Source organism: Pavona decussata, unplaced genomic scaffold (genome assembly GCF_977016875.1).
Source record: "Pavona decussata unplaced genomic scaffold, jaPavDecu1.1 SCAFFOLD_464, whole genome shotgun sequence".
Classification (NCBI taxonomy): domain Eukaryota; kingdom Metazoa; phylum Cnidaria; class Anthozoa; order Scleractinia; family Agariciidae; genus Pavona; species Pavona decussata.
Window position 1 is genome coordinate 115,436 of NW_028145805.1, and position 17,392 is coordinate 132,827.

Genomic DNA, 17,392 nt, shown 5'->3' on the forward strand with positions numbered 1-17,392 from the left:
CTTCGATGAACAATTACGACAATTTCATCTATTTTGCGTAAGTTCCACTTCAAGAACGTGCTATATTGTATCCGAATATCTTGATTAGCAGACCATCAATCTCGGCCCATTGCGGAAAACTTAACGGGCCTGTTACTAGATACAAATAAAGAGGCTCTTCCGAAGCCCAGCCCACAAGATGTTCGTAAGTGGATACCTCTCACAAACCAGGAAAAAATTCCGATGGACAAAAGGGATCCTTTTGTTTCCAGTGATGAAGTCTATTTTGCACGATTTTGCTTCCAGAAACCCCCGATTTTGCACCCGAAAAATGCAGAGTTTTCCTATGTCACGCAACAAACATAAACAATTTTTCAAATTGAAACTGAAACATTTTGCAGTTTGCTGCATTCTGACTATCAAAAAGCAGGGGTGATTGTGTATATCGCTTTTTAATAACAGCAGCCGTGTTGACGTTATGCGCTGATGACTCAATTAACTATTGTTTTTCAAAGCAACGAATCAACAACAAGAAACAAACATGTGAGTGAATCACTGTTCCGCCTTCGTAATATAAAAGCTTTTTACACACCCACAACATATTCAGTGCGTAGATACGTTTTCGAAAGAGCGACGTTTGCATCCGTAGCTTCGTTCTCGATTTTCTCGCCAACATGAAGTCCTGGATTGTTGTTTGCCTCATTGCTGTGGCTATTGCTATCGTGGGAGATGCCCAGTCTGTCTCACCTGCACAGCAACTAAGAGGTCCGGCTGTAACACAGGAATGGGTTCCACCATCAACTCCAATGCCAACCACCATGAACCCGCACAACTGTGACTGCAAAACAGAATGCAAAGACCTTCACCACAGTCGGGTTCCCTTCAAGGAAGGGGTAAGAGACTTCAAATTTTCAGCTTTCAACTAACCACATTTCAGTACCTAATCATCCCCGAGTAAGAAACCACAAGATTCGTCTTTCTGAAAAAAGATTCTCTGAGGCACTCGTTACAAATACCTAGCTGACAGTAAGTTTAAACTTAAACTAGACTAAATAAAGATACAGAGGCTTTTGTCTAAAGGAAAAAATGGAAAGTTTGTAAAGTAGCATTTTAATATTCGTTTACAACCTTACTCACAAAATATACAAATATTTTTGTTTTGTTTTAATTTTAACGAATTCCGGAATAAAATAATAACTTGAATATATTACACTCACTTAAAACTCCATCCAGAGACTGGAAAATTATCCGTATTGCGTTCAACGAATCAATTTGCCAATTGGAGAGGAGCATTCTAAATAACGATTTTTATTCTTTTTTCTCAGGATATACATGAATATCTGAGCTACGAGAGCTTCCCAATATTGTGTCGCGATGCCTCAAGTACCTTTTTCCAAGGGAAAAAGTACACTTGCAAACAGACCTTCGACTGCTGTCGAAAATGCAACCTGATCTTCTACAAATGTTTGGACGTTTCTATGGAGCCCTACGGCAACTGCATCCGTGCCGCTTACAAGTGCATGTGCGATTGTATCGACAATCGCTCATTCGACGAGCTGCCTTTTAAACGTTAATAGACATTGCGTTCTAAACGCAATCAAGTGCATAAAACGCGTGCGTGACGAGGTCGTCCTAGATGATCTAGTATTAGCAGGTTAAATTTAAGTTTTTTGAGCAGCTTTTTCCCCATATTGTTCTTGTTTTGAAGAAGATTTCTGAATTAAATCGTTTCGCTTTCCGCTAGCCGACAGCTAAAATGATGTAACTAGTTTGAAATTCCTGTAAACTACGAATAAACATATTTGACAGCAACTTGAAATGTTCTACGTGCACTCCATTTGGCATCTGTTGTGTTTTCTTATTGTCATTTTTATTTGATAATTTTATATTAACTCCATATTCTTCTCCTTCTTCATCTTCTAGCTCCTTCTCTTTTTTTATTTATTTTTTCTTTAATGGGAGGGGAGGAAAGACAAAGAGCCAGAAAATCAGCCAGCTGTAAAGCCTTTGCAAAACAAACCAAATTGTATACAATTAAAGAAACAAAACATAAAATATCTTGCAAACTCCATCAAAAATCCATACAAAGAATTTTGTCGCGAAAAAATTCGACAAAAAAAATTTCTCAGCCCACTCTCCCTCCCGCTTCCCGCCTCCCGCCTCGTTTTCCCGAACCTGCTATATTTCGATCTTCTTCCCTCGGTACCTACAAAGTCCGAGATCAAGGGATGCCAATGTACTGTACTGTGTTATACATCACAGAGCTCAGGCTCTGTTAAATAGAAAAAAAATTGACCAACTACGTGACATTTCAGAGGCGCTTAACGAGAACACTTAAGCAAAACAATTGTAATGTTCTCCTCTATGTTGCCAGATCGTTAAATTAAGTCATTTTTTTGTTTATGCTCATACATTTTGATCTTTTGGATCAACTATAGCTGAAGATTTAGGTAGCAGGAAATAGTATTTGGGAAACGTAATCTTATTCAATGAATTTACAAGCTGTTGTGGGGTTTATGGAAATATTGATTTGTACTCTGAACAACCAATTTACCCGTTCCGCAAACAAAAGAAAGAAGTTTTCAGTGCCACAACATTTTAAAGTGACATTTTGCCAAAGACGCGTACGTTTTCCTTTAGAACTAAATCTGACACAATTAAGGTCTTCCGCAGAAATATAAAGCCGAGATTTCTGTTGGGTATCCCTGACATTTGCAAGATACTGCAAGACAAACTATTGGAAATTACAATGCTTAACAGAGTGGACAACCAAATCACAGATTTAGGGTCTTAATCTGTGAGAACCTTTAATGCAAACCGGAATGTAAATCAGCGTTAATTGCTGCCATAGATTTAACTACCAAGGATTGTACGCTGAATAAAAGCCAACACCTCTAGGAAAGTGATGTTTGCGTATGTTTATAAACAACTTATTCACCACAGCAACAAAGTTGACAAACACCAGGCTTAGTCGTGAGCTGAGTAATATTATTGCTCATTCAAACAAAACCCCCAAAATGGGTAAGCAATAAACAAGTCAATAACAATTCAATAATAAAGAAGCTCTTCACTGTTCCTTGGAAACAAGCTTTGATCAGATTTCTAGTAAACTCAAAACAATTGTGTGTCCCGAAGGTGCATGCATGTCGACACGAAACTTCCTACCAAACTAGGAGTTAAAGTGCTACTGTGATCAAAATTTTACCTTTCCTTTTATCTTGAGCATTCGAAAGTATAGGAGAAAAGCAGTACCCATGCCAAATTTCAAATTGGAATTCCAACGGGAAGCTTGATTATTTCAAGCGTAATTTCCACATTTGGTTTGCCGCCATTACTCACAACAAACCTGTCCGTGAACCATAAGGAGAGTTGGGACGAGTAGAATGTGACGTCATGTTATCCCTTTACTTCACTGAGAATCATCCCAGTTGTCTTCAAAACTACCACGCGCGTTAGAACTGAAATCAGGGCCATATACTGATTCGGTAGAAATAGGGAAAGAACTTGAGCATTGAGACTGCTTTTTCTCGCTTTCGATGCCACCAAGATGATAAGATGACGTCACGAGAGGGAAGCCGCTGTACTAAATTTGTCGGCTCATGTAATTTCTGTTTGAGTAATGACGGACGCATTTCACGTATTCAGGCAGCCTGTCGTCAGGTTGGTCTGATTTATATTTTTTCTTACAGTTAAAGGTCTAAATATTACTCGGTAATGAAGCCCAAAATTTCCTTAACAAAATTTTCGATTTTCGTCGCAGTGGCACTTTAAACTTGTGTAAGTACTTGGCAGAATCCCTCTAGGAAGGAAACCACTTAATACTGATCGCTCACTACAGCCTTCTCAAATTGAAGCGATCGCAATCTACTCCTTCAAAACTTCCTTAGACTAAATTGATCCCGAAAAGCGCGAACGTAGTAGCTGAGGACTTAAGGATTTCATGAACTAACTGCCTCACGAATCAATAGCTTAGTTTTTGTCCAATAAAGCTTCCCCAAAACTGACAAGTTTATCACCACTTTATTTGTTGTTGTTTCACAAATTCATGTCACAAATTGGCTTCAGCCCCCCTTCCGTAATTCCACCAGAAATCTTAACCCTCAATTCAACTCCCCCAACCTCCAAACCCGAGCCATTCCTACTCTGCATTAGACCTCTAGCCGTTTGAGTCGCTTTATTCGAATGACGAATCGATTTCTTTAATTATTTTATACTTTATCGGTATCTTTTACCTTTGTACCCATTGCCGCACAATGACGTACATATGAAAATAAATAAATGATTGTCATTCAAGTTATTGCATACAGGATGGAATATTTGCCACAATATTTCAGGTTAAGTGAAATTTGGTTTGTTTGTTTTCTCAAAAATTCAACCAATTTCTTTAGAAGTGGTTATAGTCATATGGTGAAAAACAAGGTGTTCTAAAGATGTAAAAAAAATCGCAATTATTTTGAGATCGATGTAATTATTATGTACCGCCGGAGAGTCCCAACAAAAAAATAGTTATATAGTCCAAAATTTTGTGGACACATTTTTTAAATATAATTAAAATCCACGCTTAAATGTCACGGCGTTTCGACCTCTCCGAGGCCATTTTCAAGTGCAAGTAAAATATAAAAACCGTAGCATAGATATTTTACAAACAGTTAAAAATCGGTAAGAATGTCATGAACGCTAAAATGTGACAAAACATGTCAATAATAAGTATTATAAAGTTAAAAAAGGACATAAAACAATGAAACAATGAAGCAATAATGAGGCTTGTAAAGAACTGATCTAACCAAATAATTTAGCTTAGATGGAATCACACTGTTTGTTTAGTGATGGTTTCAGTTCTTTGATAAAAAGCATTTCAAAAATAAGACAATCAAGTTTGTTCTGACACTTTCTTAAAATTTAAAACTTTGCGCAATGTCATTTGGGGCCATATTGTGCTGCTCCCTCAGGTGGTTTCCGATTGTCGATCCCTTATGTTCCTCAATTCGCTGGTGAAGGTGTTGGCACGTGTAGCCGACATAACCTGCGTCGCACAGGCTACACTCGCTCTTGAAAATGGCCTCGGAGAGGTCGAAACGTCGTGACTTTTTAGCGTGTATTTTTATCACAAAATCTATTTCTAAGAAATTACTCATCAAGATAATTAAAATCAGTTTGGTAAGCGGCAGGATTTTTTGCTTATTTGTCTGTTTTTTTACTTTATCTTCTCATAATTGCTCTCCGCTTGACTTTGGTTCCTGTTTGTAGCAGAGGCCGTCCACAATGACGAGGTTTTCGTAAAGCAAGCAGTCCCTTACATTACATATTTCTCTTCAAAGATGGTGGTTTGAATGCGATACTAACCAGAATGGTATGATCTGCAGAGGCTAATCTGTAAACCGTGAGCAAAGCCCCCCTGAATGTTCGAATTCTCTCTCGTCTAAAACTATTGGCAAACATGGCTAAATCTGTTGGTTGCAACGTCCTTGGACGCGCAAAGCGTCCACCAAAACTTGTTAGACAAAGTGAAACGTTTGATCTAAAACAAACCGTCTAACATTCCTCAATACGGGGTGCTGTTGCAGCGTTAGTGGACCATGTGGCAAATTGTTCTACAACAGTGTTAGAACGCTTCGCCAGGGCAATAACGAGTGGTCGCAGTTTTCGCTCCTTAATTCCCGCTTAGCCGATAGGCACCCTGTTGCATGACGTTCACTCCACCATCAATGGATCCTTCCACGGTTTTTTATACTTTTGACATGGACAAGTCATCGAACATCCATCGACACCGCTGGAAAGAGCGCCTTAAAATCAATAAAGTTACTAAGTTTGAGAGTGATTCGCGAGATTTTACAGACGTTTGTATGGTGGGGGCAAGTTTGTGCCCTCCACCATACAACCATACAAACGTCTGTAAAATCTCGCGACTTTGCAGAGCTATATCTTCGCTCGCTTCTGAAATATCACTTTCATACTTGGTGAGTTTACTAACTTTAAGGCGCTCTTTCCAGTAGTGTCGATGGATAATCGCTAACTTGTCCTTATCAAAAGTAGAAAAAAAAACGTGGAAGGGTCTATTTGAAGAGGAACAAAGGATGAGTTAACTGGAATTCAGTTTTTCACCATCCTTTAACTTTTATATTTAACAAGCTTTCCTTCACACAATGGCCTGCACATTCATAAGCTGTCTTTAAGCAGTATTCTCTGGAATGTTTGAGCTCTCGGCAATTGTAAAAGTCCATGTTGCATTTTCGACAGCAGTTAAAGAAACAGAAAGCTATATAGGGCTTTTCGTCTTGATCAATCCTTGATGTTTCCTGGCAGAAGATGGGATGGTTTTCAATCCAGATTAGTTTCTGTGGAAGAAACAATCAACATTAGTTATCTGAACGATTATGTAATTCAGATACGTATTTTAACCCCTCTAACATTCAAAAAGTATCTCGACAAGAATATTAAGTTAAGGAATTATACAAGTGTTGGCTTAAGTACAATTTAGTATTATTCAATTGTGAGCACCTACATTATTTGAAAGAAAATCACTTATCGATCTTGATCGGGATAGCAGACCTATATTGCATGGCACAGTTTGTATATTTGATTCGCATAGACGCGATGAAAAAAATAACAGCCGAGTTGGTTTGACTTGAAATACACGTGTTAGCTGAACTTTCCTTCGAATTTTGAACGATATAATTACCCCTTAAAAAAGGAAAGGAATTAATTTTCCAGTTTAACGAAATTTTGAACTGAAATTAAGCTGAAGAAAACTACAGATTTCCTTTACGACTTCATCGTCCGACCGAACACGCATTCAACCGTTGGGCGCCCCTGGTGATACCTGAAATCCTATTGTTAAACATTAGGGTGAAATTATGACTGCACTTTCGCCAAATCACATCAAACAACTGAAAACTAACAACTGCTAGTATCGAGTGAAACGCCAGGTCAGTTTTATACAAACACCTTTTTTAGCCGCCTTTTTAAGGCGATTTTTAATATCGTTGTGAATCTTTCTATCAACGTTGTTTTAATGAGAAAACTGATCTACATATATATAACGAATATCATTAAAAGACAGAAACGTTAACTTACGTCAAGTTCAGAGCTTTCAGAATCCAGGCAATAATGGTTACAGTCGCATACGAGGTCTTCTTCCAAATATATTTTTCGTTTCACTGCGGGATCTGACACTGTACTTTTGTCGTCTACTTTCATATCCACGTTCCCCAGCTCGGACGCTCTGGAAATTTGTGGGTCGCCGATCTTTAGCGAGCTTCTACTTTCAATTCGATGTACTTGGTGAATCATTTCCAGGGAGAGCCACAGAAATGCTGCTAAAAAATGCCTCATGGTTCATTTTTCCTGTGCCGTTTGAACGGCGTGATGTAATTTCAGTATCACTCTTGCGCTGGTCATTGCAATAACGCAAAAATACGAGCGAAAATATAAACAGCCATTAAGGATTAACAAGCCAAAGAACTCGTAACGGTCGACAGGTTTTTTCCGCATTGCGGTTAACAACCCAAGTAATTTAATAGAGTGAAATAAGCACAGTGTGACTAATTGACCATTAATAACTCAAATTTGGTCATCGTTTTATATAAAAAAAAAAAAAACAAACGTAATGCCAAAGTGTAGAATATGGCCCAGTAATTGTCCTCGCTTGGTGATTTTGTCGAGATTAATATTGCCCAGAGCACGAACTTGTTAATTTTGTAGTTCGATAACCACTGTCTTTTGCAACCATACTTTGTGGAAGTTAAAGATATAGTGAGTTCGAGCATCGGTTTGATTTTGTAGTTTTAAGTCAAGTTTGGGTGAAATTTGACATGTTCCACTCCACCAGTCCAAGTTTAAAACAACACTCCCTCCTTCTGTGCACAATATTTACGTTTTAATTAACAGCCCACACATGACAAAGAATTTTCAAGGTTTGCTGCGTGAAAAATATTGAGAAACGATGCACAGCATTTTTGAGCTACTTCCACTGAAAGTTAGCCCGCACAAACCATATTTCATCCTTCCTAACTATGAAAAATTACTTTTTCACAGCATGTAAATGGTATCAGAGTTGAATGGAATTGAATGACTGGTTACTCGAAGTAGCTTGCTTGCCTGTGCACTCATAATTTAAACACGTGCTGATATTGGTAAGGGGAAATGGGGACCCCATCACGTTTCTCAACAAATGACACTGTCCTTTTACGTTAGACGAAATAATAAAATGGGCATTTTGCGTGAAAAACTGATGTTATTTTTGATACAAGCTAATTAATTACTAGAAACATTTTCCAGAATTACATCCAAAGCACTGTCTCGATTCTTTTTTCCCCTTATGAGTTCTTGTAAGATTAAAAAATAGCAGGCGAAATTAAATCACAGTTCACAGCTACTGAATGAAATAAAAGATAGGAGGAGGTTACTGAATCTACGTATACATATTTTAAAACAATGTACACGGCCTGTGTAATGAACTGTACACGTTTGAATTATTATTAAAGGAGAGACTATCTCAGATATGTATGAATTTCATATATTTCGCTTCGATTCCTTCACCTCCGGACGGGTATATAAATGCAAGACAACGACCAGCTTCCAGTTGGCTTGATAGTTCAACTGGTAGAGCACTGCACCCGCAACCACTTTTTTGTTTTGTTTTGTAGTGGTTTGGAATTCTAACGAAATTGTAAATGGACACACTCTTCAAAAGTAGGGCTAATATTTAATATTTTGTCGACTATAAATGCTAGGACAGATTTCAAATGCACTCTGCAAAGAACCAATGTGTGTTGATACTTTAAAGGTATTATTGTGCTAAAACGTTTCATGTACGTGAAATTATACAAACTAATTGTGAATGATGTATTATTCAGTAATGACACAGGCAAACTCGGAAAAATAAATTCCGAGTGCTCCTATCAGGAGTCGAACCTAAGACCTTACGATTACTAGTTCGAATGCTCTACCACTGAGCTACAGGAGACTCGTGGGAGCTAAGGCCATTAAACTAGGTTCATGGGAACCGAACTAGTAATCGGAAGGTCTTAGGTTCGACTCCTAACAGGAGCACTCAGAATTTCTTTTTTCCGAGTTTGCCTGTGTCATTACTGAATAATACATCATTCACATTTGTTCACCAGGCTTATATTCAACATCATACCTTCTCTTAAAACAGAACTCCTGCTTTGTAATGGTTTGGAATTTTGTTTTTAATTTAATCTGAACGGAAAAACTGTTTAAAAGAAGGGTGAATTTTTTGTCGAAGTAATTAATGTTTTCTGAGACAGATTCTGTAATGAAAAAGTGTCTGTTGATACATTTAAGGTAGCATCGACCAAAATAATGAATATGGGTTTGTTGTTTCACTCGGTGAAAAATAACAACATTGACAGTTCGCTAGCCGCAAATGGGTATAATATATTTGTGAAACAAAGAAACAAAGCACTTCAAAACGGAGGGCAAATATTTGGTCGTGGTTTAAAAACACTCAACTCAGGGCCAACTATAAACGAAACATTTCTTTGGTAATATTGGTTGATTTGTTCAAACAAGGTTTTGCACTTAACAACAATAATACAACGTGCAACCGACGCTCTTAGTCAGCAACCCACGAAATACTTCATGTAATGTTTTTGAAAATACATGTACTTTGTGGGTTAATCAACCAGCAACTGGGGCCGAGACAGTTTCCTTAGTTAACAGCCGCATAGGTAAATTATTATTCAAATTTCAGTTATCTGGGAAGATATCGCCGAGATTTGAAACCTGAAAACAGCAACTCAAAATGATGGATCAGTAGTTAATACTTAAAGCCCTTAAACTCGATGGAGGTGCTTCAAGAGAAGTCATCACCTCTTGGTTGCTTATAATGACAGACTCTTCACATGTAATTGGTCCTTTTCATAGCTGTGGGTCATAGGAAGCCCTAACTTTTTACTTTAAGACGGAGTGTAATGCATGGATTCCACAAAATCCCGGGGGAGGGGGCATTACCAATAGTGCGCCAACTACCCAATACCCAATCTTTTGATTCACAGCATCAAACTGGCGCACACAACCACCTAAAACTACTGCACATAACTAACAGTAACTCTCGTTGCAATAGTCAGACATTAGGACTTCACCCACAGATTCAAAAGTCTAAAGCACCTTGCACAGAAAAATAGGCGACATCAAATTATCGTGCTGCTCAGTGGCCAGTAGCTTTAATGTAATGATCACCGTCATGGATTTCAATCAATTAGAGCCATATCTAACTTCTACGTTACCAAACAAAAAAGTTAGAACAATCTAACAAAAGATCGATGTATCTTTTCAGTCAATGACACACATATTCGGAAAAAGAGAATCCGAGCTCTCCTAGCAGCAGTCGAACCTAAGAAATTCAGATTACTGGTTCGGATGCTCTGCCACTGAGCTACAGGAGACTCGTGGGAGCTAAGGCCATTAAACTAGGTTCATGGGACAAAAATCCTGCATACTGCTAGGATTTGAATGTCGAACGTGTGGTATATGAAATAAATGTGATGGTATATTTCCAGCCTGGTGAATAAATGAGAATGATGTATTATTCAAGAGAGTGACGCAGGCATACTCGGAAAAAAGAAATCCGAGTTCTCCTACCAGCAGTCGAACCTAAGACCTTCCGATTACTAGTTCGGATGCTCTACCATTGAGCTACAGGAGACTCGTGGGAGCTAAGGCCATTAAACTAGGTTCATAGTACAAACATCCTGCATGCTGTTAGGATTTGACTGTCAATGAGTGGTGTTTGTGAAAGAAATGTGACGTTTGTTTAACAATCTAACAGAAGTTGGAAGTTGGAGCAAATTCTGACTTGGTCAAAGGTTAGAACCACCTAGTAAAGCATAATAAACAGCACAACAGTAAAGAATTGTTTTTAACAAATTTTCTTAGAATGGCCACTCACACTTTAGGACTTCATCGACAAAGTCTTAAGTTATAGAATCATCTTGTACTGCATCATGAATAGTACCTCACTAACTTACTAGACATAACGATTGAAATCAAACAGGGTTGCCATTTATCAATCTAATAAAAATTCCCTGACTTATTTCTACTAAATACCAGTTTTCAACTTACCACACCAAACCAATTCTATCCCAATAAAACCAGTGACGAGGCCACAGAAATCAGCTCCCTCGTAGCTGCCTTTTGAAACAATATTACCTTTGCGAACAAAGAAACCCTTTCCCAAACCAAGTGGCTACCTTAAATTACAATTCCCTGACTTTGAGGTAGAATTTAGTATTTTCCCTGACTTGATACAGAATTCCCTGACTTCCCTTACCTTGAAAAGAAATCTGTTTTCCCTGGCATTACCCAGCTGACCGTTGCAACCCTGCATGTGAAAGTTACTGAGTAGGATTTTACACGCAGACTCAAACGTTACATACAGTAAGTGTTACTTCAGAGTTCAACAGTACGAGTGAATGAAGTACAAAAATAAATAAATGAAACTCAAGTCTGACGCTAAAGCGTTTCCCAGTTTATTGGTTGGCAGTAAAGAAAATATAAAAAAATCCTAAACGAATGCTCTTGACCGCAAAAAAATAGCGTATTTACCTTGCGTTATGAATATCTACATTACTGATTGAAAATTACATTTTGTTTCTGAACTTCAAATGTATTCTATTTACAATCACCGACTGGATAACCAAAATAAATCACATTGTTTATATATAAATGATTCTGATTTAGTATATTGTTGATCTAGAGTTCTTCTGAAGTAAAACAAACTGGATAAAGAGATGTTTTCAGAAAGTAGTAAGTTTTCTAAAATTTTCAAATTTGAATAACACGAAAAAGAGTACAATAAAAATTTTTAAATTAAACTTGCTCGCTTCAGCGTTGCATGTTGTCAAGAAGCTAAGATAAAAAAATCCCAAATTTTGACAAATGCGTTAATGACATTTTAAGTCTAAATGTATTCCTCGCAATTTCAGTCGCATTGTCGTAGTTTAAGCCAAGAAAAACTAACGAAAATCGCTGAGATAGTCCAAAATACCGAACAGCACAACCAAGCAATGTACTGCACAAACCTGCAGTGCACCAACTTTGCCATGCGAATGACTTTAAATCTGAAATCCTTTTAATTCACTTTCAATAGCCAAAACATCATATTTACATTAAACAGAAACGTTGAAATGATGGTCCAGTGTTAATACTTATTTTTCAAGTGCACGGAAACTACTATTACCGTAAAAGCTATCTACGCCCCATTTTTTTTTATCACTTTCAGGTCTCAGGATAATAATACTTCTCGCCAATGATCTCTTAACGGGTGGACGTATTACAGAGGGGGCTTAATAAACCTTTAAGGTGTGGATAGCCAACATTGAAATGGATTGCAAGTCGAAAAAATCGCTCATTTTGTTTACGTTTTTCGCATGTGTAAAACAGTGGACTTGGTTTGTTCTTTCTTCGAAAAATTACGACTTCGTTTTTAGGCAAATGTATTTTTTTGCCAGATACACTCGATTGAAAAAATGTTGTCAGATAAAAGGTATAAACACTGAACGATAAGACCAAACAGCTTTTTGGGAAGTGTTTGATCTAGGAGCTTATTTGTATTCTTCTTGTTGGAAAATAAAAACCGGTGCGATTTGGGGGCTTAAAATTCACATATATTTCTGGCGGACAACAAGAAAAAAAAACACGAAACATGTACATGCCAGTTAGAACACCCCATACTTCTTTGCACGAGATAAGCTTTATTTTTTTGTTTGCTTGTTTTTTCATTCCAGTGAACACCGTATCCTACAGATGACCAAAACACAGCGAAATCCGCGTGGCATTTCTCTTTAAGTCACAGATTCAAACCCGCTCAGAATTTACACCCTTTGGAGTGGCATACATTTATGTACTGGGGGATGCCATTAAAGGAAACATGCATGCACTCAGCATCTACGCCTTTACCCAAGAAAATACTCCTACATAACAGTGACTGAGAAATTTTGTTTTCCCCCATTCCCCCGCCCTCCCCGAACTCGGTTATTTACACTCTCAGGCTTCGAAGACGACCAGAAATTACGAAATTTTAGGTCTTGGAATTTGAACAAATTATTTCTAGTTACAGTAGTTTACTTTTTATAGTACCGTATTCAAATATCAATCTTATGATATAGCTAAATATAAATCTTAATTACTTCTAGACGTTATAGCAATGCAATTGGTACATAGTCTCACAAGTTAGTGCAGCTGCTATCGGAAGTCAGCCATTTGCCTCTTGTGTGAATGATTGCAGCAGCTTACTTACAGGCTCAACTTTAATAAAAGTTGTTACTGAAAACTAGTTCCCGGTCTGTCAGTCTTCACCTAGCATGTCTCCGTCTCTTGCCTCTGGCTCGTCCGCCTTGCTTATGACGTAATCTTCACGTAATTTGTCCAACTCAGCGAGTTCGCGCTGCAAAGACACAAGTCAGAAATATTTACGTTATTTTAAAACAGAGCAAATTTCATTCATCTGCAGTTCAAATAATTATTGTGTTCGACGTAGAAAGAACGCAATCTTAATACAGATTGGAGTCGAGATTGTATGGGAGAACGTTGATTGAATGGATCTTGGGACGCGTATCTGGCATCCCCCGCAGATTTTGCAGGGGGGGGATGACTTCATCACCAACTTGGCAAAGGAGAAAGAGCCTGGTGACATCGAACGCATTCCCTAATCTTTGATTATTACTGGTATGTATTTCATCTATTTTCACCGGCTTCCATTACCATTCAATATCCAAACTAATAAGACAGTATTTTGAAATACAATAAAATCCGACGTTTCGCCGGGCCATCATGGCTTCACTTTCAAGGTAATAAAATATGACAGCTGGCACCTTGAACGCTTTAATATATTTCTGATAATTTTTCCAGCATAAATTACTTCAACAACGGTCATTTTTATTACCTTGAAAATGTAGTCAACGTTTCCGAAAATTACCGTCCAAGTCGAGAACAGTTTTGAAAGTTCCATTCGATTTCAATGTCACTTAAGAAAATGGCGTTGAATTTCTGGACACTTTCGAAACTTGCCGTTCACTGTCTTGTCACTGTCAAAAATTACCAAAGGGGCGGCAAACATTAGCGAGGAAGATTTTCCCGTCGCTTTAAACTCACAAGGAAAGAGTATAAGGAGAAGTCTTACCTTGACAATTTCCAAGTGATATGCTCGCTTTGTTCGGATCATCTTCATGGGGAATGGATTAAGAAGCTGGAAGGCAATCTGAAATAAAAACTCATCGTTTAACTACACGTTTCTTTGCTACAATACTGTTGAAAGTGACGTTCCCAGAAGAGTCCAAGAGGGCATGGATTTAACCCATGCTGAATTCAAAATATAGGTGAGCTCCGTGAAATCGCTGCGAATGTCATCGCTAGCATACAAGAACCATTGGATATCACTGAAATATTTCACAATTGTAACTTACGCGGGTTTTAAACGTGTTTCAAAATCCCATAGCATTAAAAAAGGAAAAACAACAACAAAGGAACCACAGGATTGATTGACATGAATACATCACTTCCTAACTCTCCTTACGACATAAAACCCACAAAATTAATAGCATAGCTGATTGGAATAGCGAGAAAATTATCCAACGGGTATACTGCCCAAATCATCACATTCTCTCAACTAAAATTCAGAGCAATGTATCGAAAACAGTGGGGAGAATTTAGAAGTCGAAGAATATTACTAGCCTGGAATAAGCTGTTTGCATCCGTGATTTTCTCTGGCATTTGTCTCAGGAAGTTGAATATACTCATGTGATCCTCACACTTCAGAAGCTGCTCCTCGCTGCTCTTGAAGACTGCAAGTGCGAAACGAAACAGCACCTGGTACACAAGAGATAACGAAATATAAGCCTGGGTTTATTATTTTATTTTATTTTATGAAAATAATAATAATAGTAATAATAATAATAATAATAATAATAATAATAATAATAATAATAATAATAATAATAATAATATTTTAACAGGAAAGCCTCCTCACCAACAGGTGATAGAAGGAGAGGTCCTGATATAAAATATCACTAATTACTAGAATTACTAAATTAATGAGAGGCTTAACAATATATGTATTACAAATAGAACTAAAACTCATATACTTAAAAGAGATTCCAAAAATTTACATCTAAAATGGGATATAGTATTTGAGGTTCTCAAGTCTGTGTCTAAAATATTCCAATCTTTGAAGGCATAATAACACGTTCTTTGCTTTCCCCAATTAATTTCGTTTTACAGATGGAAATCTAAGATCGTCCTTGCTACGTGTACTGTATCTATGCACATCGCTGTTCTTCATCGCAGTTCGATACAGGACGACCTGCACCGTTTGCCACATCTTGCATCGTCGATCGAGAGAACACAAGAACGAACAACAGAACAATGTTCCCTACCCTAAAAAGCAATACAGCTACAGGTTATAAGGGTCGCGTGATAAGCGATGGAACTAACCTTGTTTCCTTCATAAAGAAACGTGTCCCAGACTCGTAGTGTTGTCTGCAACAAAAATGATCTAATTAACACCGTGCCTCAGATGGAAAGTACTATATCAATCACGAGAACTGAAGTTTGCCAAACATCGAGAAGCAGGTCGAAAAAAGGACACACAGCCGAGTTTTTATTTCACCAGCTTCGAGGTGTTTGGAAATTGGATGAAACACTATTTCGAGTGTTTGATAACTTTTCCAACCGTTGATAATTCTTGGAGAAATTCAAAGCAAAAGTTCACAAAATTCTATGATAATAAGCATCATGTTTCCAAACCTCCTTCACGGTAGTGATTTCCTTTGTTTTCTCTTCATGAATTATAAATAATTTGAGGAATACTGTTCTCAAACGGATTATTAATTCATAAAGGGAAAGCAAAGAAAATCACCGCTGTAAAGGAGGTTTGGAAATGTGATCCTAACTGTCATAAAATTGGGTGAAATTTTGCTTTGAATTTATCCAAAAATCATTAAAGATTTCAGAAGCCACATCAAACACGACAAAGAGTGTTTCATCCTATTTCCAAGTACCTCGAAGTTGGTTAAAAAACAAAATCTCAGCTGCGCCTTGTTTTTTCAGACCATTTCTCGGTGTTTGGAAATCGGATGAAACACTCAGTTCCTCGTGAAACATGTATAAGCACTGCGGATGAAAGATAATAAAGAAGAATGATTCTCGCAGTTATCTGCGCAACAAGAGCTTGAACGGGATTCGAACCCATGCCCTCTGCGATGCTGGTGCAGTGCTCTACCGACTGAGCTATCAAACCAACTGGGAGCTTGCCTGGCTTGATAGCTCAGTTGGTAGAGGTCATGGGTTCAAGTCTCATTCAAGTTTTTCGCAACAGTCTGGTTGCGTAGATAACTGCGAGACTCTTTCTTCTATACACTCTTCCCCATGTTTTTGATATGTTACTTTCACAAAGCAAGGCAAACTATTACAGCACACACACCTGTACTGGAAAATTATCGACGAAAACAGTCAAAAACCAGTTGAACGACACCAGCGACAAGTCAACACTGACAATGAAAAAAAAAGCATCAGCAACGATTGTTAGATTTACTTGAATATGGCGCTCTATTGCGCAGAGAGGTGGGAAGTGGTTGTAGGATCAAATTTTTGCGATTCAGACACACATAATTTCTCGGCGATTAAATTTTGGCGATTCCAGTTTAAAAACCGAAAAACAACAACTAAACTTAACTTTAATTAGACTTAACGCAAGTAGGAAGTTTGGGAGTTTGCTTATCGCCGAACTCTGGAAGTTGAGGTATACACATGACAATCTATAGTTAGCCGCCAGTCAAACGTAAAAAATGAGAAAAGTTTGTTAAAGATATTGGCCCAGTTGTTCGAAGCACGATTAAGCTAATCCTGGATTAACGTGACCTTTGATTCGAGTTTAATACCTAATCAATAAAGAATCTTCCAAAAGATTTTTGTCCTTCAGTATTGACTTAGACTTCTCTTTACCTTTAGCTTAACATCAGCCTTTAAACCCATTTTTAAGGAGCGTGATGAAGACCTTGATTAACTTCTAATCGTGGATTAGTGTTAATCGGCTTTCGAACAACCCGGCCAAGGTTTTGACTTTGACAGCTCAAAGCTGATACGTTCTTTTGTTAGTCTGTGAGTTTACTAAATCGTTTAATGATTTACTATAAAAGTTTCACAATTAGGTGAATGCGTCCTCCGAATGTGCAGTACAGACACCCAGTGTCGATCAATCTCCAAATTCTTCACTATAAAAAAAACATCAAACATTTTAAGTCGATCGTGAAATCGTAATTCACAGACTCACAAAAATCTTATCAGCATTAAGCTGTAAAGTGAAAACCTTATCTTTAACATACATTGACAGCAGAGCTGGAAGTAATTTTCTTGCTTGGCTTTACCGTATTTCTAATCGGAAATACGACAAAAT

At 37.7% G+C, this 17,392-nt stretch overlaps 3 protein-coding genes across 3 annotated transcripts in view; 1 reads left to right on the forward strand and 2 right to left on the reverse strand.

Moving 5' to 3' along the window:
- The first annotated feature begins 147 nt into the window (after positions 1-147).
- On the forward strand, positions 148-1,985 carry LOC146450480 (uncharacterized). The gene is made up of 2 exons (XM_085100366.1): positions 148-872; positions 1,305-1,985. The coding sequence occupies exons 1-2, from the start codon at positions 654-656 to the stop codon at positions 1,551-1,553; spliced, it is 468 nt and encodes a 155-aa protein (XP_084956492.1). The 5' UTR covers positions 148-653; the 3' UTR covers positions 1,554-1,985.
- Positions 1,986-5,888: 3,903 nt separating this feature from the next.
- On the reverse strand, positions 5,889-8,281 carry LOC146450481 (uncharacterized). Its single transcript, XM_085100363.1, has 2 exons — positions 7,054-8,281; positions 5,889-6,314 (listed from the first exon to the last, which is right to left on the reverse strand). Exons 1-2 carry the CDS (start codon positions 7,309-7,311, stop codon positions 6,078-6,080), a joined length of 495 nt encoding a protein of 164 aa, XP_084956489.1. The 5' UTR covers positions 7,312-8,281; the 3' UTR covers positions 5,889-6,077.
- A 3,168-nt stretch (positions 8,282-11,449) lies between these two features.
- Positions 11,450-17,392, reverse strand: part of LOC146450482 (TBC1 domain family member 2B-like) — a 35,407-nt gene continuing 29,464 nt past the window's right edge. Inside the window, exons 31-35 of the mRNA XM_085100368.1 lie at positions 16,421-16,487; positions 15,433-15,477; positions 14,674-14,808; positions 14,123-14,200; positions 11,450-13,387 (exon numbers count right to left, since the gene is read on the reverse strand). Coding sequence (XP_084956494.1) covers positions 13,289-13,387; positions 14,123-14,200; positions 14,674-14,808; positions 15,433-15,477; positions 16,421-16,487 — 424 coding nt within the window. The 3' untranslated portion in view covers positions 11,450-13,288. The remainder of the gene's footprint in view (positions 13,388-14,122; positions 14,201-14,673; positions 14,809-15,432; positions 15,478-16,420; positions 16,488-17,392) is intronic.